This window comes from Pinus tabuliformis, chromosome 9 (genome assembly GCF_031772625.1).
Source record: "Pinus tabuliformis cultivar Carrire ecotype Pingquan chromosome 9, CPIR1, whole genome shotgun sequence".
Classification (NCBI taxonomy): domain Eukaryota; kingdom Viridiplantae; phylum Streptophyta; class Pinopsida; order Pinales; family Pinaceae; genus Pinus; species Pinus tabuliformis.
In genome coordinates this window covers 1,723,786,625-1,723,811,950 of record NC_142307.1, presented here as the reverse complement: position 1 = coordinate 1,723,811,950, position 25,326 = coordinate 1,723,786,625, and the positions used below count along the sequence as shown (strand labels likewise).

Below are 25,326 nucleotides of genomic sequence, written 5' to 3'. Positions count from 1 at the left end.
CTACCCCAAATCAACACTCCCTCTTAGCGAGGACTGTGCTCTAGTAATACTCCTCACTAAGTATCACCCTGATCATCCGGCATCGGTCCCTGTGCTGAAGCTAAGCCTTGCTGCCCAACATCCTCTACACTGTTGCATCCTGTATTGTTGCACATGGCTCTGTTACTGCCACTACTGCATCTGTACGACAACTCCCTCTGCATCTGTGCTGTTGCCGGTCCTTTCTTCCAATACTGCATTTGCACTGCAACTCCCTCTGCATCCATGCTGTTACAACTCCTGTTTCTGCTACTGAAACGGGTTCTTTACCATCCCCATCTTTTCCCTAAGGTAGTCAAACTTTGTCCTTCCAAGGGCCTTGGTGAGGATGTCCGCCACCTGTTCTCCTGTAGGTGTGTAGCTCAACTGTACAGCTCCTCATTAGACATAGTCTCTGACAAAGTGACACTGGATATCAATATGCTTCGACCTATCATGAAACACTAGATTTTCAAAGAGCTTGATGCAACTCTGATTATTGAACATGATCGTGGTTGCCTCCATATTCCTTCTGAATAGGTTCACAAGCAGTTTTCTAAGCCATATGGCCTCGCACAAAGGTGTGCTTGCTGCCATATATTCTGCCTCAAATGAGCTCAGAGCCACGGACTTCTATTTCCTACTGCACCAAGAGGTCATTCCTGATCTAATGTTGAAACAGTACCTAGACGTACTTTTCCAATCCACTGAACTTCCTGCCCAATATGCATCAGTAAATCCACTCAAACTAATATCCTTACCTTTGGTGTACAAGAGTCCAGAATCGACTGTTCCCTGTAAATACCTGAGAACGTGTTTCCCTGTTGGCCAGTGTGCCCTCTTCGGTTCCACCATGAACTGACTGAGGGTGTTGACAGCGTACCAAATGTCTAGTATGCTATTGACCAGATACATCAGGGACCCTATGAGCTGCTTGTATAGGGTGGGATCAACATCCTTGTCTTCTAATGTATCAATCTTCTTCCAGTTGGTGATCATTGGAATAGCCATGGGTCTACAGTCCTCCATCCCGAATCTTTTCAAGATTTCTGCAGCATACCTCCCTTGCCCAAGGAAGATTTCTCCCTTCTGTTGCCAAAATTCCAACCCTAGGAAGTAACGCATTCGTCCCAAATCCTTCATATTGAATTTTGTGGCTAGATTTTTCTTGCAGTCCCCAATGAGCTTGGATGATCCTATCAGAAAGAGATCATCCACATACAATACTAAGATTAGCGGTTCGTTCTCTACAACCAAATAGTAGAGATTCGGATCTGCGTCACTCTTGACAAATCCCATCTTCTGCAAGTAGCCATCTATTTGAACATACCATGCTCTAGGTGTCTGTTTCAAGCCATACAAGGCTTTCTTCAATTTGCATACATGAGACTTCTTCTAACGTGTCTCAAAGCCCTCTAGTTGTTTAATGTATACCTCTTCTTCTATTACCACGTTCAAAAAAGTCGTTTTGACATCCATCTAATGAATCTGCCATCCCATCTGAGCTGCAAGAGATATCACAATCTTAATAGACGTATACCTAGCTACCGGGGCGAAGGTCTCCTCGTAGTCAATTCCTTCCTTTTGAGCATACCCCTTAGCCACAAACCTGGCCTTGTATTTCTCGACAGTGTCATCTGCAACGTATTTGATCATGTAGATCCATCTTGATCCTACCACTGATCTATCTTGAGGCCTTGACATGACCCCCCAAACATCGTTCACCATTATGGAGTTGTACTCCTCTACCATCGCGTCTAGCCAAACTTGATGTTGAGTTGCCATCTATTCGACCATACCATGCTCTAGGTGCCTGTTTTAGCCAATACAAGGCTTTTTTCAATCTGCATACATGAGACTTCTCCTCATGTGTCTCAAAGCCCTCTGGTTGTTCAATGTATACCTCTTCTTCTATTACCCGTTCAGAAAAGTCACTTTGACATCCATCTGATGAATCTGCCATCCCATCTGAGCTATAAGAGATATCACAATCTTAATAGACATATACCTGACTACCGGGGTGAAGGTCTCCTCGTAGTCAATTCCTTCCTTTTGAGAATACCCCTTAGCCACAAACTAGGCCTTGTATATCTCGACACTATCGTCGGCAACATATTTGATCTTATAGATCCATCTTGATCATACCATTGATCTATCTTGAGGCCTTGGCACTACCTCCCAGACATCGTTCACCATTATGGAGTTGTACTCCTCTACCATCGCGTCTAGCCAAACCTGATGTTGAGCTGCCTCCTTGAAACTGGCAGGCTCCCCATCCTGAGCTACTAATGCCTAATATCTATCTAGTTATTTTCGCTCCCTCTTATTGTTTCTTGGCGCACCGATGAAGTCCTTTGCATCTCACAGAATCTGACAAAGTTCCCTGCTAGTTCTTCCTCTGCCAGCAGGTGCTTCTGTTAGCTCCTCCTCCTCATCCTATGAATCTTCTTGACCCAAGGAAGAATTCTTTACTTCCGTTGGTTGAAGAGGCTTAACTAGCGACTCCTCTTTTGACTGCTCCTTAGAAGGAATCTCATGAGATTTTTTGAAATCCCTGTCCTCCATGAACTTTACATCTCGTCGAACAACTACCTTCCTACTCCCTGGAAGTCAGATTTTGTATACCTTAGCAGTCTTGCTAGATCCCACCAGATATCCCTTTTCCACAGTTTGATCCAACTTCTTCCTCTTTTCCTCGAGTATGCAGCAATATGCTAAACTCCCAAATATCCTGAAATGACTGACTTCAGGTGTCTTCCCTGTGAAAACTTTCTCTGGAGTGATCTTGCCCAACGCTCGATGAGGAGTCTTGTTCTGAACATAGACTATTGTGTTGCATGCTTCCGCCCATAGGAATTTTGGCATATCCTGATCATACATCATGGCCCTAGCTGCTTCTACAATAATCTTGTTATTTCTCTCTACTACTCCATTCTGCTACGGATTATAGGGAGTTGTCCACTTTCTTCGATGCCCTCCTTAGCGCAAAAATCAGTGAAGTCCTTATTGACATACTCTCCACCATTATCTGAGCGCAAAACTTTTATTTTCTTCCCAGTCAGATTCTCCACCAGAACCTTGAACTCTTTAAATCGACAGAAAACCTCGTCCTTGGTTTTCAGAAAATAAATCCAAGTTTTCCTTGAGTGGTCATCAATGAAGATAAGGAAATACTCGGCACCACTGAGAGCTTTGACGGACATAGGTCCACTGATATCTGAGTGTATCAACCCTAGTACACTCTGGGCCTTGTGTTTACTCCTAGCAAATGTTGCCTTGGCATACTTTCCTAGAGCGCATCCTTTGCATACATCATCTCGTTCCGTACTTAGATCCGGAACTCCTGTTACAGTGCTCCTGAGAATTCTCAGAGCTCCATGGTGCAAATGACCCATTCTTTTGTGCCATAGTTCATTCAAGTCCTTGTCTCCATGATTGCCTATTAGTGCCATTAGTGATTCTAGTTGTAATCTATACAACCCATTACTTTTGATCCCAATCTGCACTTTCTTTTTCCACCTCGAGTGCTTGACGTGTACCTTCTCCTTGATGAAGTAAACGTCATAGCCCTTGCCTTGAATTTGTGATACGGAAAGTAAGTTCATCCCCAATCCTGGTACATGCAGCACATTTGTAGCACGGAAACGTTATCTTAAGAAATTTCAACCCCCACTCGGTTATCAGTTTTCCTTATCACTCCATGCATTTAGTTTTAAATCCAAGCATGATAAGAAGTCTAAAATCTGGAACTGATAATATTTTTCTGAAAACACAAATTTAGAGATTTCACAACTGCTGAAATCGTGGAAATAAAACACAGCAAAATTATGACACCCACGCACAGAAAATAGCCCAGTGATTTTTGGTCAATGTGACCCTAAAAAAACCCCCTACAACTCTTGGGGAAAACCAGTTTGAGAGCTCTTCTTTATTTCTGAAAATGCTTTTACAGAAAAACTAAAATACACAGTAAAAATTCTAGCAACCACAAATTACAACTTATCTCGATTTCTGTGCCTGAAATCCACCTCAAAAATCATGCCAATCAGCAAACAACCAAAACAGATTTTTTTACAATAATAAAACAGAATTAAATGTTGTACAGCCAACCTCAAAAAACGTGCCCAGAACTTGATGTCCCTCTTCCTCAATTTTTGTGCCTTTCTCCTGTTGTACGGTTTTTCCTTGGGATGTGTGCCAAATTGCCAATAAATGTTGCTGCCTAGATCTGCTGAAATGTCTTCTTCCTACTCTCCTTCACTGCTCATAAATTTTCTCCTTGCTATCTCTTCTCTTTCCCTCAAATGCTCATGAAAGAATGAATTGATCTTTTCCTCCTTTCTTCTCCTTTTATTCTCTAAATGACCTTTTGGGTTACCCTAAGATCTAATGGCTGAGATTCATTTAGATCTAGGGATGAGAATAAATGTGCATTTAATTCTCACTTTCTATTTTTTAACTCACCCACTTAAATAAATACCCACTTAGCCTTTTATTTCCATAGTCACTTTTTCACTTTTTAATTCTTCATTCACTTTAATAAAGTCGTCTTTAAATTAGAATGTAACTTTACCACTTATAAAGTCACTTTTAAATTAAATTGACTTTACCACTTATAAAGTCACTTTAGGCGAAAAGTAAAAAATAAATTTGGACACTTTTCCGTAGGGCAAAGATCAAAGCCTTAGGGAACCATTTGTCCTCTAGTACCCAAATTTTAACATTATCCCGATTTTGTTTCAAAAACTATGGTACCCTTCCCTACTGGAGTACACTTTGCCTTGTTCCCCATGGTGATCTGAAAGTTCATCTTGTCTTCTCGATATTCTGATAAACATTCCCTGATTCTCGTCATATGCCACGAAGCTCCACTATCTATATACCACACTTCTGATGATGTAAAACTAGTCATATAGGCCACTTCCTCTTCCAGCCTGGAAGCCAACATAGAGAAATCGAAATCTCTTCCTTTCGTGCAATCTTCTGAAAATCTGTGCGAGTCCCCTGACGTGGATGCCTCTGCATCGTGGTCTCGACCCATAACTGATTTTCCCTTCCTATCTCTGATTACTCGCTCTGATACCATGTGAAAAATCTATCACTGCAACATTTGATTTACTTTTCCTACTTATTCTTCAATAAGTTATTTATGAAATTCCTTCACTAAACATTAAAATAAAGTATGTTGCAGATATCACACCGTAATATAGAAACAGACACATGCACAAGAATCAACACATTGACACAGATATTTTGGACAACAGTCCTCGGAAAAACCCAATGTGGGAAAACCGGTGAAGCACGGGAGGGTTTTATTATTCAGCAATTCTTTAGTACAACAGGGTGCCAAACTGGCTTACCCACAAAGAGAAAAAATCTTCAACACTTCCCCTAGTACCAGAATTAGCTTGGCTGACCTCTGCGTGGCTCCCAGACACTCTGCGTCTCCATGTAGGCCCTCTAGTGACTGCACAGTCTCTTATTGCCTCTACGTCTACTTGAAATGCCATGCGTCTGCCTCTCGTGCCTCAACGTTGGTCTCCTGTGGCTGATCCCATCTCCTTGTTCTGTACTTGCTGCCTCCTGATTGCTCACCAGACCACTAGTTCAAATTTCTCAACTAACCCCGCTCCAGAAATTGAACTAACTAGTCTCCTTCAGTGTGTTCTCCAAGTGACCCTCAAGCCTCCTCTTATACTTTTCTCGTTGACAATTCAACGGCCGAGATTAAGTCCCTAATCAACGACTAAGATTAACTCTGCCTTGATCCATGACTTTTGGACCCTTTTAACACATTTTTATATTAATTCACATTAATATTTTATTTTCCTTAAGTTTAGACTTTGAGACCCCATTAAAAATATTAATTATTTTAATATCTCCCAAACTATTTAGAATATGCCCAAACCATTTATGGGTATTGGAGATCTCATGTGATCTAGCCTCTCCACCAATTTTCATGGCTAGAGCACATCTGATGCTACCCCAAATCAACAAGTCCAATGGACAAGATTTTTCAAAAGGAGAAACAGGAAGAGCTTGATCTCACCATTGCCTTTTTTTCTATCAAAACTAATCCTTTAATGTTGCATGCTCACCTGTATTTATTGAGGCGTGCCAAGCTCTAAATCACAGGGCTCCATCATAGTATGTGCCTCCTGGTTCAGAGAAGCTTAGAACCACATTGTTGACGAAGGTAAAAAAAGAGGTGCAAAAAATGCTTGAGCCTATGAAAGCATTATGGACAACATCTGGGGTTAGCATTGTTTCTTATGGATGGACAGATTCAGCACGAAAACCAATCATCAACTTCATGGTGTCTTCCTTGAATGGTCCAGTTTTCTCGAAAGCAATAGATACACTTGGAGAATACAAGGATGCACAATATATGGGTGAGTTGCTTATTAAATTTATTGAAGATGTAGGTGTTGACTCTTGTGTGCAAATCATTATAGATAATGCATCTGTTTGCAAGGCTACTGGCATGGTTGTGGAAGCTAAATATTCACAGGTGTTTTGGACACCTTGCATTGTCCATTCATTGAACATAGCACTGAAATCCATTGCTTCTGATGTGCTTTGGATTGGTAACATTATTGAGGATGCACGACATATCTGTAACTTTGTACAAAGCCATACAAATGCCCTCACTATCTACAAGGAGTATAGCAATCTATCATTGTTGAAGAGTGTGGATACACGGTTTGCCTCTTCATTCATCATGTTGAAGAGGTTGAGGGAAGTCAAGACCGCTCTTGGGGCCATGGTTATTTCACAGTTTTGGTCTTTTTGGAGAAAAACAGATCAAGTAGCCTCTAAAAGAGTGAAGGACACAGTGCTAAATGATGCTTGGTGGGAGAGGGTAGATCTAATTATTCAGATCATGGACCCTATCATTTCTTTGCTTTGATTTGCACATACAGACAAACCCATCCTAGGAGAGGTTTATGAGGGATTGGATTCCATGATTGAGTCTGTGAGGAGCATTATTCTACAAAGTGAGTGCCCCGAGTATGAGACATCACCGAAGGCATGCTATGGTACTATACAAAATATTCTTGTCAGCACATGGGACAAGAATGGCACACCTTTACATTGTTTGGCTCACTCATTGAACCCAAAATACTACAGCCATGAGTGGCTGAATGGTGGACCTTCCCGCAGATTCCCTGCGCACACAAGGAGAGAGTGGTCAAGACCGCTCTTGGGGCCATGGTTATTTTACAGTTTTGGTATTTTTGGAGAAAGACAAATCAAGTAGCCTCTAAAAGAGTGAAGGACACAATGCTAAATGATGCTTGGTGGGAGAGGGTAGATCTAATTATTCAGATCATGGACCCTATCATTTCTTTGCTTCGATTTGCATATACAGAAAAACCCATCTTAGGAGAGGTTTATGAGGGATGGGATTCCATGATTGAGTCTGTGAGGAGCATTATTCTACAGAGTGAGTACCCCGAGTATGAGACATTACCAGAGGCCTTCTGTGGTACTATACAAGATATTCTTGTCAACAGATGGGACAAGAATTGCACACCTTTACATTGTTTGGCTCACTCATTGAACCCAAAATACTACAGCCATGAGTGGCTAAATGGTGGACCTTCCTGCAAATTCCCACTTCACATGGATGGTGAAATCTCACAGGGGAGGAAAGATACATTCATGCGGGTTTTTCAGGATAGAGCATTGCCTGATGAGGTGGAGGATGCATTTGCAAAGTTTTCCACTGGCACTGGTCGATTTGCAGGATATGATGTGATTAGAGACAGGGGGCTAAGAAGCCCTATTCTTGGTGGGAAAATCATGGTGCAACAAGCCCTCCTCTACAACAGTTAGCCATGAGGCTCCTCTCTCAGGTGACTTCATCCTCTTGTTGCGAGAGGAATTGGAGCACATATGGGAATTTGTATAGTGTTAGGAAAAGCAGGCTTGAGCAGTCTAGAGAAAAGACAATGGTATATGTGCACACCAACATTCGTCTTATTTACAGGAAGAGGGAAGAGTGGTTGAAGGGAAAGACAAAGATGTGGGATGTATTTCTTGATGATATGAGTCTGGACAACAATGTTGAGTTGGCATTGGTCAACATGGATCTCAATGATCCAGTGCTAGGGCCTGTTAGATTTGATGATGATGATATTGTAGAGGGGTCATCCTCCACACCAACAGATGCAGAGGCGACTTTGGATACAAGGGAGGAGGATGCAGTAGAGGAGAGCAGTGGTGACCATGATGATGAGGACAGTGATGCTGATTTTGATGATGACTATGAGGATTGATGACTCATGAGTCATGAGCTACCTACTGCCTTGAGGCTTGTATACTTGTAGTTGTTTTGTATTTTCTATTTCTATTTTCCATTGGCATTGCACTACCTATGTAACACATTTTGATTTTGATGACTTAATGAGAAAACTATAGCTGTCAGTGTCTTTATCTTACTATCTTGTCTTTCTCCTATTGGATCGTTGATGAATTGAATATGTATTACGATTTATCATTTATGAATTTAGAATTTATGATTCATTGATTTATCATTTATGTGACATGTATTTGAATTTTGTATGTACTATGGATGATATAATGTTACTAACTTACTTTGCAAACAATGAAATTTACATCTAGATGAAGATCTATGTTTGAAATCAATGAATTTGTATCATTAATGAGAATTTGTGTAAGAAATATCTAATTTTTAATATATAGATATATATTTTTAATAAAATAATATATAACATATCTGAATGTGTCCTGTTTCAGGGAGTTAACGTGTTTGAATCCAACACTCGAATCCCCGTATCCGATAAATCCCGAATCCACGTGTCAAGTTACTTAGGTTTTTGCTTATAAATCTTAAAGAGATAATCTATTTAACTCTAACAATTCTCCTAGAAACTCAGATCTTTTTTAACTTAACTTTTCATTAGGGACCACCCCCCTTAGCTAACCTAGGAGATAGCTCAAACGGAGAGAGTCAAGATTAGTTTGACAGCCCCTTCTCCGAGTTCCCTGCCACCAACCACACCTTGCGGGATTGAAGTTTTTTCTCACTAACTTGTAGGTAGGTGTAGGCGGCAAGGTCAACAGGACCCTAAGTCTAAACTTAGGAAATTAAAATAATTAAAGAGTATTAATCTAACCGTGGGTGAAACTTCTAGAAGACTAGAAGAAGACGAAGATCGAATCCAAATGATCTGAGCCATTGATTAGAATCTAATCTGGGTTGTTGGTTCTCAATTAGAGGATTATAAGAAGGACGACTTCGATGGGCATTTGGAAGACACACCAGGCAGATACTCAGTTATCCGAGTAAAATCTATTTTCTCACTGGTTGAAGTTCAGCAAGAGGAAATTGATTCAAAGGGAGAGTTGCAGGTGAGGAGGAGAGAGAGGGTAGCAGCATCAGTCGGGAGTACAAGAGCAGAAGACGCAGGACAGAAAAGAGATAGCGCAGAGGCTGTGACGCAGAGGGACAGCATAGAGGCTGACGTTGGGATTGCACAGTCCTCACGTAGAAATTGACGCAGTGAGACACAGAGGGGGCAGTAGATCCTCTCCTGGATCAGAATCTTGCTGAGAAGTGCGAGAGAACTGTCAATAAATTTCTCACAGAGATTCCTCTTCTATTCTACTGGTTGTATCTTATACATGAGATTTTTGCTGAAGATTAATAAAGAAACCCTCATCTGCTGCACCAGTGTTCCCGCATTGGGTTTTTTCGGGGACAATTGTCCAAAAATAATTGGCATTGTGATTGTACTTGTGCTAGTATTTTTCCTTACATTTATTTTCCACGGTATTTTAATTGTGAAGGTTGTAGTAGAATTTATTTCGATATTTGTCATAGAAACACTATGAATTAACTTATTTTTGAATTAATAAATAGATGAAATAATGTCAGCCACTACAGTTGGATTTCTAAGTAGAAATTTTCACAAGACTGAGAGTTTCCAATATTATATCATTTTTATTCCATTCATGGCCAACATTGATCCTTGTCAGGGGGTAATAACAAACTGCCTATTAAACTACCCACTTGTGCTTGACAGAGATCACAAATGACAAAATCACAAGACAATCAAAAGTTCTCACGATAACATAATCGGTGCTTACTTTTTCATTGTACATTTTGGGTGTAAAATGAATGGCGTTCTACAATGACAAAACATGGCAATCTTTACAAATGCAGATGAAAATATGCATTCCGGTCCAAAAGGGAATGGATGAATATCCTGCAAATAATAACTAACATAAATGACAAAACGCTGGTAATTGCCCGAAAGGATGGTTGCAAACATGAGGACGGAGGAAAATAAAGATAATAATATAGTAAATAGAAGTACAAAATAAGTCAGTGCACCCTCTCACCAAAGCTTTAATGCGGCATTTTGTTTTCAAACCTAAGCCTATTGCCACATAATAACAGTATAAAGTTATAAACATGCACAACACTGTATGAACTTGATAGCCAAAGCAGATGACAGAAAACATAAGGTCCATACCATACCTTCTGATATATCATCTCTAGCTGGTCCTCAGCACCAATTGTTCGCTGTTGGACAGTTTGCACCATGGGCTGCTGTGCTGCTTGAACATGGGCAGGCAGTTGTCGATGTTGTTTCTGTTCAGGAAATGACTGTTGTGGTTGTAGCTGCTGTGGAACTGAATGCTGGAGGTGGGACAGTAGTTGAAGATTCTGCAACTGCTGTTGATATATCAAATGATGCTGAGTTTGTGTTTGTTTCTGCTGCTGCTGAGGTTGTTTTGCTTGCATCTCGTATCTCGGAGATTTTGTTAACGTATTCTGGGGAAAAACTTGTGCTGTTGAATTATTCAAGGAACTTTTGGATATCCCCGACATATTTGACATGGCAGTAGTCTGTGCACCAAGAGTAGAGATTCCAGTCTGAGATAATCCTGGCATAGTAGACAGTGCAGATGCAAAACCAGCAGAACACTCTGTAATGCTAGATTGAATATTTTCAGATAGGAGCTGTGGCCGTGCTTGAACTTGGCTTGGTTGCATGAAACTTGTACCTAAAATGTTGTGGAACAGCAACAAAAAGGTTTGTGGGAGCACTACTTTAAGAAAATTAATGTAATTTTAGACAAGAGCTGTATGAAAGAAAATGAAATGACAATTTACTATTCTCCATGTTATTCTGTTAACATGATGCTATACCAAAACTTAAAATCTTTATTACATACTTCAAACATCATGCTTTATGATTAGCTCTTACCTGAATCTAGCAACTTTTGGTCAAATCCAGTAGAGTTGGCTGGCAAAGAATTTATTACTTGTCCTGGACGTTTCATTTCTATTGATTTTAGTGTGGCTTTAATTTTCCGCATATAATCTTCCTGCGAAACACTCAGAAATAAAAAGATCATATGGGGAAACTTCCACAACAAGAAATTTATGATCATTTATTTCTATATCAACCAATATCATCTTTCAACATTTTATGGTATGAATGGCATCACAACCAATCATCAAATATGAGGCTGACCTTTACCAATCCAATGGGAACTTTCTAACAAAATTATCTAATCATATTAATTTTAACTGCCTATTGTTCATGGAATGAGTCAATAAACCAAAGGATGGATTTTTATGAATAATATTGCTATTAAATACATATTTTTTCTTCATGGCAAGATCGACTTTCTGGGACAATGGACATTTTTAACTATTAGAACTAACTACAGAAAGACAATGTCAATTGAGACAGGCAATTTCACACACATTACTATTGAGGCAGCTGTATCATATATGCATGTCAGAGGAATCCTGCATATTATGAATATTGGAACATACTTTAGAATGAGAAATTTACCAGATTTAGAACAGAACAAAAATTTCCATAGCAACCAAATATATTGCTTACATAGATACATCTCTCCTAAGTATTTCTACTTAAGCACATAATCCTTCTTTGGCCTTCCATGATCACCAATGTTCCCTTTTGCATATCAATACATCCTTACCAAGATGCACCCCATTGACACCATCATCAAAGCCACAGTTTTCTGTGAGGCTTAGATATGGGGAACGTATCTGTCCTCTATATTGGGCACTTGCCGAGATGGCAGAGTCTACTCTCCAGCACATTATCAATTGCAAATGGGTGGTCCCTCAAGCCACCATCCAAGAGAGTTTGGGGAACATCCTTTATATATGGAATTTTCATACTTGCTTTCTTCCTCCACAAGATCCATGCTGTACGGGACTTTGCTTGTATATAGAATATATATCCATATCTTTCTCTTTGCCCTTCCAAGGATAAACAAGGCTAGTTCTCAGAGCCCACTTCATTTTCCAAAGAATTGGCATTTATATAAGATCATTTATTAATGTCTGACAAATGACCACAAAAGTAGGTCAATGGGACTGAAGAGTACAACTAGTATGAATACAATGTGGGAGTGCCAGCACAACTATAAAACGCCAAAAATAATGCAAAGAAAGAAACCTATATATATATGTATAACCAGCGTTGAAAATATCGGTGAGGGTCCAGAAAACGTCTTATCGGCAATATCGGCAAATATCGGTAAGCATAAAAAATAATTTTTTCAAATTTTTAAACATAGCCGATATTTTGCCAATATTTTCAAAATATCGCGATATTTTGCCGATATTTTGAAAATATCGCGATATTTTCTCGGCGATATATTGTTTTGCCAAAAATATCGCGATATTTTTGAATATCACCGATATTATCAACAGTTTGTATAACCATGACAAAGATACCTTGATATAGAACACTAAGTGCATTTGTCCAAGACTAAAAAGGTGGACATCCCAACTCAAGAATTTTTCATGAGAGTGTGAGAGAGGTAGATCATATGATTGGGCTGATGATGTTAAGGTCTCCTGAGTCTAATGGTTGAGGGCAAGAGGGGTGAACTAAGCATTGGCTCGTCATCAGAGTCTTTTGAAACCATCGAACCTGGTTTCCTACTCCTTAACATCCATGGTCGAAAGAAGAAAATTTTGAATATAACTCTCGTTGCTCCTCTAGATCTGGGAGGTAGTCTAATGGGCAAGGCATGCTCTACTCTAAACCCGTCTAGAATTGATCTCTCTAATGCTCCGAGAACATGTGGTCTAATGTACACTCCAACATTTAGGAATCGGTCTAGATAATATTGAGAGGTCCCCCAGAGTGGGGGGTAAGGAGAAGCCCAAGGTCTCACCATCCTACTATTTGGTACACTCTAGAACTTTACCTCCCGTTTGTTTCCCCAATCTAATGGCTCAACAAAGAAGTATGAGATGATCAGTCTGGTCATCCTAGGGAAGGGCATGGTGTACAGGACTTGAGATCTACGGTTGAAAATATCCCTAATGAAAAGGGCTAAGCATCTCTAATCCTAGTATTAAAAGAAAGTAGAGAGGGATCCTCCCATGATAAGATAATTTTATTAATGTACAACGAATGACCATAAATAGGCCAATGGGACAGAAGGATACAACCAATATGAGTACAATGTAGGTGTGCAAACGCGACACTTAGAAATGCCAAAGCTAAATCTAGGATAAAATGAAGTAAACGATACAATAATAGGATAGCTTCAAACATGTATATAATTGGATCATGTAGAAAGTTAAGTGAATAAGTCTAGGGCTAGAGGTCGATGATGTAAAGGAGGTTTCCCCTTCAAAAAGGCTAATTTCTAAGGTGTTTATCTATCTTTTCTATATTTTTGTGAGCTGGTTTCATAACATTTGGTATCAGAGCTTTGGATTCTAGGGTTTTGCTGCTCCAAACAGGTCATCGTGGAATTTTTGCTAAAACTTTTTTTATGCGACGTCTCAGAAGCTAACAACAAAACCCATTTGAGAAGAAATCTTGTTGAACCTTAGGTCCGAATTTCAAATCTTGTCTCGCTATATTTTAGGATATATGATCTGAGGAAGTTAGGGTTTTGGCAAGCTCCAGAATTTCATATAAAATAGGTCATCGTGGAAGTTTTGCTATAACTTGTTCACTACAAAGTTTCAGAAGCTAAAACAAAAACCCATTTGAGAAGAAAGCGGCCTGTACCTCTGTAATATTCCTAATTAGCCATGGCTAATTAGAATATTCGATTTTGCTCAATTCTGCCTTCTATAGTTATTTATAAATAAAAGGGTGAGAAAAGGGGGACATAACTCACTTTTGAATAAAGTCACTCCCTAGTAGCACAACATTGTAACTTAAAAGGGAGCCAAGGGGGCCAAAGGACCACGTAGAGAAGAGGGCCCACGCAGACACTTGGAGGGACTGCGCAGATGGAGAGGAGCACGTGGCAAGAGAGAGGCTACGTTGGAGGAGGAGGACCTTAAGGTTTGAGAGGGGCCAACACTATAAATGAGAGAGGAGCCTCCTCAATTTGGCATTCGATTATGTTGCATTTGAGCTAGTCACTTCGACTTAGAGCACGCTGGTTGTTTAGCCTGTCTGCAGCACTGTTTGAGTGTCTTCGTTCGGAGATCTCACCCTTAGCCCCAGGGGACTTCGAGTGCCTACTCGGGCAAGGTAGTTTTCAGCAGTCTCTTGCAGGAGGATCGATCTTTGGAGTTGAGGAGGGACTGAGCACTTTGATGACTGCGTAGTCTTGAGAGAGGAGGACGCGATCACTTTGGGTAGGAGTTCCGGATTGGGTTTATGTGGAGGATTTGAGCTAGGAGATTGAGCAAGGGATCAACCCTTGCATATTGGAGGATTTTTGGCAGAGTTTCGGGCAGAGTTTTGGAGGGTTCTATTCAGTGGCAGCGCAAAGCCTTGAGGGATTGTGTAGATCCTCAAGGGGTTGATTTTCGAGGGTCAGCGATTTTAGAAAAGCTTTCCGGGTTTTTCTGGGTTTATTGAGCAGAGTCTGATTCCAGAGTTTCAGCATTTTCTGAGGGGAGAAGCCCCAAATCCTCACTTGATTCCAACAGTAGCAGCAGTACATCAGTTCTCCGGCAGCTTGGACGTAGTTCAGAGAGAGGCCATTTCCTTACCATTCTGAGTGTATTTATTCACTTGTCTTGTGCAAGTTGAGGTGCTATCTTCCTGATCACCTCCTATTTTACATATGATCAAGAAGAGCTCTTCATACATGACATTGACTCTTTGACTCAATGATAAATCCTAAGGCTCTCAATGGGAGCCACTAAAAAATAAAATCTCTTGCTCATGAAACCCATGAAGCAAGGCATACAAAAATAATTTTATTTCTTTTATTTCATCATTTACAAAGATCATGTCATTATGAAGAACGAACCTAGTTACATTTTACAACATTTTCCCCTTTGCAAAATTTAATTTAAGCCTCCATACCCCTCTTTCCTAATTTTAAACGCCAAAACATTTATCGATTGCCAAAATTGCAAAATTGTGGATTTCCCTTTAGCAAAATTAATTGTTGGGGACATGACAGTTCTCTCTTCTCAAATGTTGCTTGTCCCCAAGCAACTGTTATGTTGGGTGTTGCAAAATTTGTTCTCCCTCCCAGGTGGCATCCTCCTCAAGTAAGTCCTTCCATCTCACAAGAAACACATTGATTGCCCTACTCTTGAACTTCCTTCCCCTCCTATAAGATAACCCCCCGCTCCAAAACTAAGTGCCCCCCATCACCATTGGCGATAACTCTGAAGTAGTTGTCACCTGTTGTCGCAAGGCCTTTTTCAAGCAAGACACATGAAATATATTGTGCACCTTGCTCCCTGGTGGGAGCTCCAATTCGTATGCTACCTATCCTACCCGTCGAATCACCCTGTAAGATCCATAAAAATGGGGCTTGAGATTTTCAACTCCCTTCTACTTCAGCATGGTCTACTTGTATGGCTAGAGCCTCAGAAAAACCAAGCCCCCCACCTCAAAATGTCGCTCAACTCTACCCTATCTGCATACAACTTTCGTTGGTTTTGAGCAATTGCAAGTTATCCTTGAGGGCTCTAAGGATATCTTGGCTTTCATGTATCCAATCTGCGGCCCCTAGGGCCCACCTATCTCCAAAGATCATATCAGCAACAGTTAGTGCATCATAACAATATAAAGCACAAAAGCGTTACATGCATATGGACATATGATAAGTGGTGTTGTAGCAATGCTCCCCAAAGTGCAGCCACATAACCCATGCTCTCTACTACCTGGTCACATAGTTGTGTAGGTAGCCCTCCAGCCATTTATTTGTTGAAATATGTAACTAGGTTTGGTCTTCTAATGACAGATGTAATCATAATTTTATGTATTTAATGAAAAGAGAAAAATAAATTTATTATTGTGAGTCGTAAGGCATGGGTTTCATGCTCAAGAGAATTTATTTTTATAGGTCAGAGCACCCATTGAATGATTCTAGGTTTGTTATAAAGTCATTGAGTCATTGTCATGTATGAATGACCCTTTTGGGCATGTTACATATTATAAAGAAAATTATTTGAGTCAAATTAGAGTCAAAAGACCCTCCAAGACCAAGTCGATCATGCAAGCATCAAGTTGGCCTAATAGGAGGCACAAGGAAGCCTATATATAAGGCACTCGGCCTCATTTAGAGGACACACTCTCACTCACACAAGTTCGATCATAGAGACAAAAATAAGTGCAAAGAAGAGGAGATCGAAGAAAGGAGAAGAATTCAAAGTTTTGGGTTTTGTTTTGGGCTAATTCTCTCCATAAATGCGAAGGAATTAGGGCACATTTTGTTGTAGTGAAACTGAGTTGCAGAAGTGAAGTTAGGTCACCAAGAAAAGTTGTTTTGGAAGTCGAATTCTCTAGGAGAGAGAATCTACCTAAGCAAAGAAGAGAAGTTGCAATTTCTAGGAAATATCGAAGTTACAGTTGCAATTTCTGGTTGCAGTCAAAGTTGCAATTTTTGGGCATGTCGAAGTTGCAGTTTTTGGGCAAGTCGAAGTTGCAGTTTCTGGGTAAGTCGAAGTTGCAGTTTCTGGTCAAGTCCAAGTTGAATCTTTTCGCCAACTCGAAAGAAATTTCTGGCCAGGTTGAAGTTGCAGAATCTGGGCAAGTCGAAGTTGCAGTTTCTGGGCAAGTCGAAGTTGCAGTTTCTGGGCAGGTCGAAGTTGCGATTTCTGGGCAAGTCGAAGGTGTAGTTGCAGGATAGGTCGAAGTTGTTGGAAAGAGGAGCTACTCAAAGAAGGAGCATTGACTTGGTCTTGGAAGGGTTCTTGGTCAACGTTTCAGGTCTTGGAATTCATCAATTGAAGATTCTATAAGAAGAAGAATTCGTTGGGTTTTTCCTCTCAACCTTGGAAAGGTTTTGGCCCTAGCTGATCGCCTAAAACTTGTGTCCTTTGTCTCATTGTTCTTTATGGTTTGGTAATTGTTTGATGAAGAAGAACACATAATAGTAATCAAGTACAAGAAGAATGTAATTAAGAAAAAGTAAAAAGCCCTCACAAGCAATTATCATTACAAGAGTAATCATCTAATCTCTATGCCCTAGATTTCTCAACATGGTTCCAAAGCTAAGGTAACAAGTCAAGGAAGCGAAACTCAATAAAGGGCACTCAAGGATTAAAGTTTGAGAAAAGTATCAAGGGCATCAAAGCATCAAAAGGATTCCTTCCTCTCCAAGGCATTTCAAGGACAAGGATCACATCATCATCTTGAAGAAAGTCAAAACCCTAGTTTGATCAAAGGAGCATTCTTGGGATCCACACTCAATCATCACCTCAAAGAAGGAGATCTCAAAGACGCTATCATGTCTCAAGGAGGATAGGATTAGTCCTCAAGGAAAATGAAGTTATTGATCATGTCAATGGCAAAGTCTCCAAATCAACTAAAGGAAAAGCACTATCTAAATACATGAAAAAGGATCTAAGGGCTCAAAGGATTCTTATAGAATCCCATATGTAGTAGAGTTGGAGACATCAAAAGGGATATATGATAAACTAGTAGAACTATTCTTTGAAAGCATAACAAGAAAAATCATATCACTAAGATCTGATCTATACAAATTGAAAGCATCAAAGGATGAAGGGATATCTACATGTCTCACAAAAGCATCGCAAATAAGGAATCAACTTCAAGATATAGGAGAGGTGATATTCGATAAAGAAATGATTACCATTGTTTTAAATGCTCTAACTGATGAACAAGGAAACCTTGTATCAAAGGCCTATGAAGAGGAGAAAGCTATCGCATTCAATAATTTTTGGTCACTATGCAAGATCGAAGAAAACAAGTTGAAGGCAAAAAGTGATACTCGGTCAGATGAGCAGGGTCAAACGTTTGCTGCCATGTCAAGAAGCAACGGAAAAATTGGCAAGTTTGGTCCTGAGAAAAAGAAGAAGATCAATATGTCTCAGATCTAATGCTATGGATGTCAAGGATATGGGCACTACAAGGGAGACTATCCTAAGCTAAAGAAGGACAACAACAAACGAAGAAGGGAGAAAGCTGAAAAGAAGAAATTCAAGGAGGAAGTAAAAGATCTCTAATATTATTGAGATAAGTTTTCCTCACCTAGTTCTTCTCAAGTTTCTGTTTTTTGTTATAGAGTATAACTATCATGTTGGGAATCATTAGAAGCATGATAGGATGCATCACATTAGGAGATGGCATCATAGAAGCATACAATTGAAAGCAAGAGCTCCTGACTTCATTATAAAGAAGCATGAAAGATAGCTGAAATAGAACTCTATGGTTGTCACCTATAAAAGGATGCAGCTTTTGGTAACCTCATTAGAAGCATAAGTAGTACTTATAGGACAAACAAAGTTATCTAGCATAGAGCTCATCATATGTCATTCAAAAGGAGCATTTGCAGGATGAGGATGAACAAGATCCTCTGTTGGAATCTTCATTAGAAGGTTCACCTACTTCAAGAAGCAAGTTTCTCACCGGGAATTCCAACTTGTATGGAATTTAGGGGATGATGGTATGATGTCAAAAGAAGTGAAGCTGGTCAAGGGATTGAATTTCTTCCAATCAAGGAAGTTGTTGAAGAAAGTATAGATGGCCTAAAGGAAGAAACAAGGTATGTATGAACATATATATATATATATATATATATATATATATATATATATTAAGTCATGTCATATGGTTGCAGATATTAAGAATGCTCTACTTCGAGAGCATAATAAAAAAGAAAGTATCTCCTCCTTTGAAAGGACGCAGGAAGGCATGGGTCACACATTGACTAGATGAAATCAACATAATATGTCCTCATATGAAATATGAGGTGGTTGACAAAGATAGAGGAACTTTGATTGGAAGTTCGTGGAAGATATGAAGACTATGATATTTCCATGAAAGATATGAAGACCCCAATGAGGTTTGAAAAAGAAAGAGGTCCTAGACGATGTACATCTTTTGGAGATGTGTCAATATGTATGTAGGATGTCGATGCAAACAAAAAGATGTCATGATGAAAGACCATCACAGAGGTAATTTTGAATTAATTCTTATTTTTGAATCATATCTGGATGGGCTTATGCAAGGCTGCTAAGGGAAGAACTGTGGAAGTCTTCTACAACTGACAATCATGTGGCAGGATGAAAGGTTCTTAAGGAAACATGATATGAAGAAGGCAGCATGGCATGGAGGAAGGCCAAATGTGGTATAATGGATCATTTTCCTATGAAAATTCGTTATCTTGAATTTTACAACAGCAATTGATATTATTTCTTCTATTTGTTAAATTACTTAAACAAATTATTTGCAGTTTTCTACAACAAATATCGAAACATATACACTGCATCCTACACAAATAAGATTATGCGGAAAATAAATGCAAGGAAAAATACTAGCACATATATAACCACAATGACACAGTTATTTTTGGACAATCATCCCGGAAAAACCCAATGTGGGAAAACCGGTGCAGCAGATGAGGGTTTCTTTTATTAATCTTCAATAATAATTTCTATACAAGATACGGATAGCCAAAATAGAGGAAGAATCACTGAGAGAAATTTACTGATGAATTTCTCACACTCCACAGCGATTTTCTGACCTCAAAGAGGACCTTCTGCCCTTTCGTTGTCCTCACTGCGTCACCCTTGTGTAGTGCCTGTGTCACTCCTTTGCACTAATGAACTACGTCCCTCCTCTGTGCTACCCCTTCCAAATTTGTCCTGCACTCTCAGACTATTGCTGATGTCCTCTCTCTCCCACCTGCAACTCACTCTCTGACTCGATTTTCTCTTGCCGAACTTCAGCCACTGAGAAAATCGATCTGCTTGAGCAACTAAGTATCTACCCTAGTGTGTTCCCCATTTACCCATCGACTTCTTCCTATAATCTTTTGTTGGAGCGCCAACGGCTAAGATTTAAAACATAATCGATGACCCAGATTAATTCCCTGTCGATCTGTGTGAGCTTCTAGATGATTCTCACCACATCTCAATTAATATTGATTAACTAACCATATTCACTAAGTTTAGACTTAGGAAATAATTAAAAAAATTGATTAATAATCTAATTGAGACACTTCTAGGTGGAATTTCCAGAAACAACTTCTAGGTTTTGGAGAACTCATTCATTCTAGCCTCTCCACAAAGTTTCATGGCTAGAACGCATTCGATGTTACAAAAGCTAACATTTCCCATGAAAGAAATGATGACATGACTCATGGATGAAAGTGATGGATGGTATGTGCCCTATGAAGAAGTCCCAAAAGATGTAGACTCTATGACAAAGAAGAAATTCATGACATCAAAGGAAGAAGTTCTACAAGCATTTGGTTGTCCCATGATCTCCACCTGAAGAGTTACTGAAAGCAAGTCCTTGGTCAAGAGGGAGCTGGGTCAAGTCCCTAGTTAAGAGGGAGCTTGGGTACATTCTTGTTTATAGGAATGGGTACATTCCTTTAGTGGAATGGGCATGTCCTCCCTAAGTTGAGAGGGAGAGATAGACACATCATTATTGTCTTCACTTGGGAAGACAAAATGGAGGATTGGTTAAACATCTTGCATCCAATACTCTTTAAGGATGAGTTGGGGCATCGAAGATAACAATAATCGTAGAGGGTCGATATTCTTTGAGGATTGGGAATCCAAGATAAGAATAGTCCTGGTGGAACACATTTTGAGATCGTCGGTAGGGTGTGTTCCGAGAGAGACAATGATGAGGGTGTCTATAATCATTAGTCTCGCCAGCATTGTGCTCTGATCTTGTGGAGAGATAGAGTTGTGAGTCAAGGCCTTGCTATGTGAAAATGATGGAGGATATGACGCTATACAGATGGGTTACCAATCTGACTCTTCTTATAAGAATTCTTCAGATTGAGAATGTCCAAGTACCTTATATGGATTATGAATACCTCCCTAGTTAAGAGTGAGTGTTGAAATATGTAACTAGGTTTGGTCTTCATAATGACAAATGTAATCATGATTTTGTATTTAATGAAAATAGAAAAATAAACTTACTATTGTGAGTCTTGAGGCATGGGTTTCATGCTCAAGAGAATTCATTTTTATAGGTCAACGCACCCATTGTGTGCTTCTAGGTTTGTTATAAATTCATTGAGTCATTGTCATGTATGAATGACCCTTTTGGGCATGTTACATATTGTAAAGAAAATTATTTGAGTGAAAGAGTCAAAAGACCCTCCAAGGCCAAGTCAATCATGCAAGCATCAAGTCGGCCTAATGGAGCAACAAGTCGGCTGAAGAACATGTCAAGTCGGCCTAATAGGAGGCACAAGGAAGCATATATATAAGGCACTCGACCTCATTTAGAGGACACACTCTCATTCACACAAGTTCGATCATAGAGACAAAAAGAAGTGTGAAGAAGACGATATCGAAGAAAGAAGAAGAAGTCGAAGTTTTGGGTTTTGTTTTGGGCTACTTCTCTCCACATGTGCGAAGGAATTAGGGCACATTTTGTTGGAGTGAAGTCGATTTGCAGAAGTGAAGTTAGGTCACCAAGAAGAGTTTTTCTAGAAACTGAATTCTCTAAGAGAGAGAATCTACCTAAGTGAAGAAGAGAAGTTACAATTTCTAGAAGTTGTAGTAGCAGTTTCTGGTTGCAATCGAAGTTGCAGTTTCTGGGCAAGTCGAAGTTGCAGTTTCTGGGTAAGTCGAAGTTGCAATTTCTGGGCAAGTCGAAGTTGCAGTTGCAGGATAGGACGAAGTTGCCAGAAAGAGGAGCTACTCAAAGAAAGAGCATTGACTTGGTCTTGGAAGGGTTCTTGGTCAAGGGTCTAGGTTTTCGAATTCATCAATTGAAGATTCTTTAAGAAGAAAAATTCGTTGGGTTTTTCCTCTCAAGCTTGGAGAGGTTTTGGCCCTAGCTAATCGCCTACATCTTGTGTTCTTTGTTTCTTCTCTATGGTTTGGTACTTGTTTAATAAAGAAGAACACATAATAATAACCAAGTACAAGAAGAATCTAATTAAGAAAAAGTAAAAAGTCCTCACAAGCAGTTATCATTACAAGAGAAATCATCTAATCTCTATGCCCTAGATTTCTCAACATTATTTACTATCTTCATCTGTCTGGGGATGATAGCTCGTGCTCGGTGTAAGCTTTGTGCCCATAAGGCGAAATAGCTCTTGCCAAAATCCACCCACGAACCAGTTGTCTCGATCACTAACAATCGTCTTAGGCAACCCATGCAGCCTGAACACCTCTCAAAAAAATAACTCGGCCACCTGTGAAGCTGAGTATTTGGCTGGAATGGCGAAAAAGTGGGCGAATTTTGTCAATCTGTCAACCACCACATAGATGCAATCTAGCCCCTGAACTTCTGGCAACCCTGTAATGAAGTCCATCAATATGCTCTCCCATTTCCTCTTGGGAATAGGAAGAGGTTGTAGTAGACCAACTAGATGAGTGTGCTCCCCCTTGTTCCTTTGGCAAACATCGCACTCCCTAACATGCCTCGGGACATCCTCATTAAGACCTTGCCAAGTGAAATGCTTCCTAATGGTCTTGTACGTCTTGTAAAACCCTTGGTGTCCTGCCAATGAGGAGTCATGAGCTACAAGAAGGATCTTCTCCTTCAACTGTGACCTTAGCACTAGATAAATTCTATCCTTGTAGTAAATAACCTCATCCATCACCCGGTACCGATCATCTCCATGAGTACCATCCAAGATCTCGCATGTTTGTCGATCCTTGGAGTACTCCACTAACAATTGTGCTCTCCAGTCCTGTGAGATATCCACCAATAAGAGAGTCACAGGCCTCCGTGATAGGGTATCAGCAACCGTATTCTGCTTGCCTTTGGCATACTCAATCTCGAAATCGTATGCTTGGATGTTGTTGAGCCATTTTTGTTGCCTCTACTGAAGATTCATTTGCTTTAAGAAGAATCGAAGACTGTTGTGGTCAGTCTTCACCTTGAACTTGTTTCCCACTAGGTACAGCCAAAAATTAGCCAACGCATGCATAACTGCCAGCACCTCCTTATCATAAATGGATTACAATCTCTCATGTGGTTGTAGCTTCCAGCTCTCATACACTATCGGATGGCCACCCTGGGTTAGAACTGCCCCAATAACCTTTCCTGATGCATCACACTCCAGAACAAAGGGTCGTGAAAAATATGGTAGGGCCAAAACAGGACAGCTACTCATCACCCCCTTTAGGCACTCAAAGGCCTCCTGTGCAACATTTGTCCACTTGAATGCTCCTTTCTTTATCAGATCTGTTAGGGATTCTGCTAGTTGGGAAAACCCCTTTAGAAATCAACTGCAATACCTGCAAATGCCCAAGAATCCCCATAACTTTGTCCCGTTCATGAGTGTAGGCCAATCTAGGATGGCCCTGATTTTCTCCTAATGCACTCATACTCCATCCTCCCCAATCACATGTCCAAGATACAACATCTCCGTCAATCGAAATTCACACTATGACATCTTAGCATACAACTATTGCTCCTTCAGAACGCACAATACCTCCTCCAAGTGTTGGAGGTGCTCCTCCCATGTCCTCTTGTATATCAAAATGTCATCAAAGAATACCAAAACATATCGGCACAACTACATGTGGAACACATGGTTCATGCAAGATTGGAATGTGGCTGGCGTATTGATTATCCCAAAGGGCATCACCAAGAACTCAAAGTGTTCGTAATGGAAACAAAAAGCAGTCTTCGGGATGTCCTACTCCCTCACCTGAATTTGGTGGTATCTTGAGCACAAATCTATCTTAGAAAAGTATTTAGCTCATCTAAGCTCATCCATCTCCCCATCTATGCACAGGATCGGGTATCTGATCTTCAATGTCATCTTGTTTAGGGCCCTATAGTCTATGCACATGCAAAGGGTCCCATCCTTCTGTTGAAATTTCTAACACGTCAGAAATTCCTACTGCATTATCTAGTTTATTCCACCTACTTGTTTATTCCTTAACAAGTTATTTATCCATATAAATACTAAAAATAAACACAAGTGCAGTCTCAACTCACATACAGATCATCAACTGAAATAATAGACAAACACACAAGGGACACCATTATTTTTGGACAATCGTCCCCAGAAAAACCAAATGCACAAAAACCGGTGCAACAGTTCTATGGGTTTTATTATTATGCAGATTTTTTGAGTACAACTAGGGTGCCAAACTAGCTCACCCAATAGAGATCTCTACACGATAGTAATACCTCTTGTCGGAAGCAGATATTCATCTTCTCAGCACTAGTTTGCCCCACGAGAAATCCTTTCAGCGCTTCTCCAAGGCTCTGTGTCAGCCCTGCTAGCCTCTGGGTAGCTCTGGAACCCTCTGCATCAGCTCTCTAGCCTTCTGCGTCATCCACACAGGCCCCTCATCCTCAGCGCAGTCTCTAGCTACCTCTACGTAGCTCCTGCTACCTCTATGTAGCCTCCTCAATCATTGCGCTGGCCCACTAGCACTATCTCTGCCTCTTGCAACTCAGATTACTTGTTCGAATTTTCTCAACAAACCCCGCTGCAGAAAACTGAACACACTAATCAATCTTGGTATATCCCCAACTGACCCTCAAGCCTCCTCTTATACTTTTCCTATTGAGTCTTCAACGACCGAGATTAAGTCTCTAAATCAATGGTTAAGATTAGATTTGGCTTGTCCCATGTCATTTAGAACATTATCTCCCAGTTTTATATTAATACTTATTAATATTTTAATTTTCCTAGGTTTAGACTTAAGAACTCCATTAAAAATATAAATTTTTTTAATATCTCTATAACCAGGCGGAATTTCCCCAAACCATTTCTGGGTCTTGGAGATATCATGTGCTTTAGCCTCTCCACCAATTTTCATAGCTAGAGCACATCCAATGCTACAACAAATCAATGTGCTCTAGTAATGCCCTAACTCTGAACATCACACTGATCCTCCAGCACTGGTACCTGTGTTGATCTTGGGCCTGCTACCCTACA

The 25,326-nt window shown here is 40.1% G+C and overlaps 1 protein-coding gene across 1 annotated transcript in view; it reads right to left on the bottom strand.

The window, feature by feature from the left end:
• LOC149155587 (uncharacterized) overlaps nt 1-25,326 on the bottom strand; it is a 210,696-nt gene that overhangs the window by 144,118 nt on the left and 41,252 nt on the right. The window contains exons 3-4 of the mRNA XM_089440763.1: nt 11,262-11,382; nt 10,529-11,058 (exon numbers count right to left, since the gene is read on the bottom strand). Of these exons, the coding sequence (XP_089296889.1) occupies nt 10,529-11,058; nt 11,262-11,382 (651 nt within the window). The remainder of the gene's footprint in view (nt 1-10,528; nt 11,059-11,261; nt 11,383-25,326) is intronic.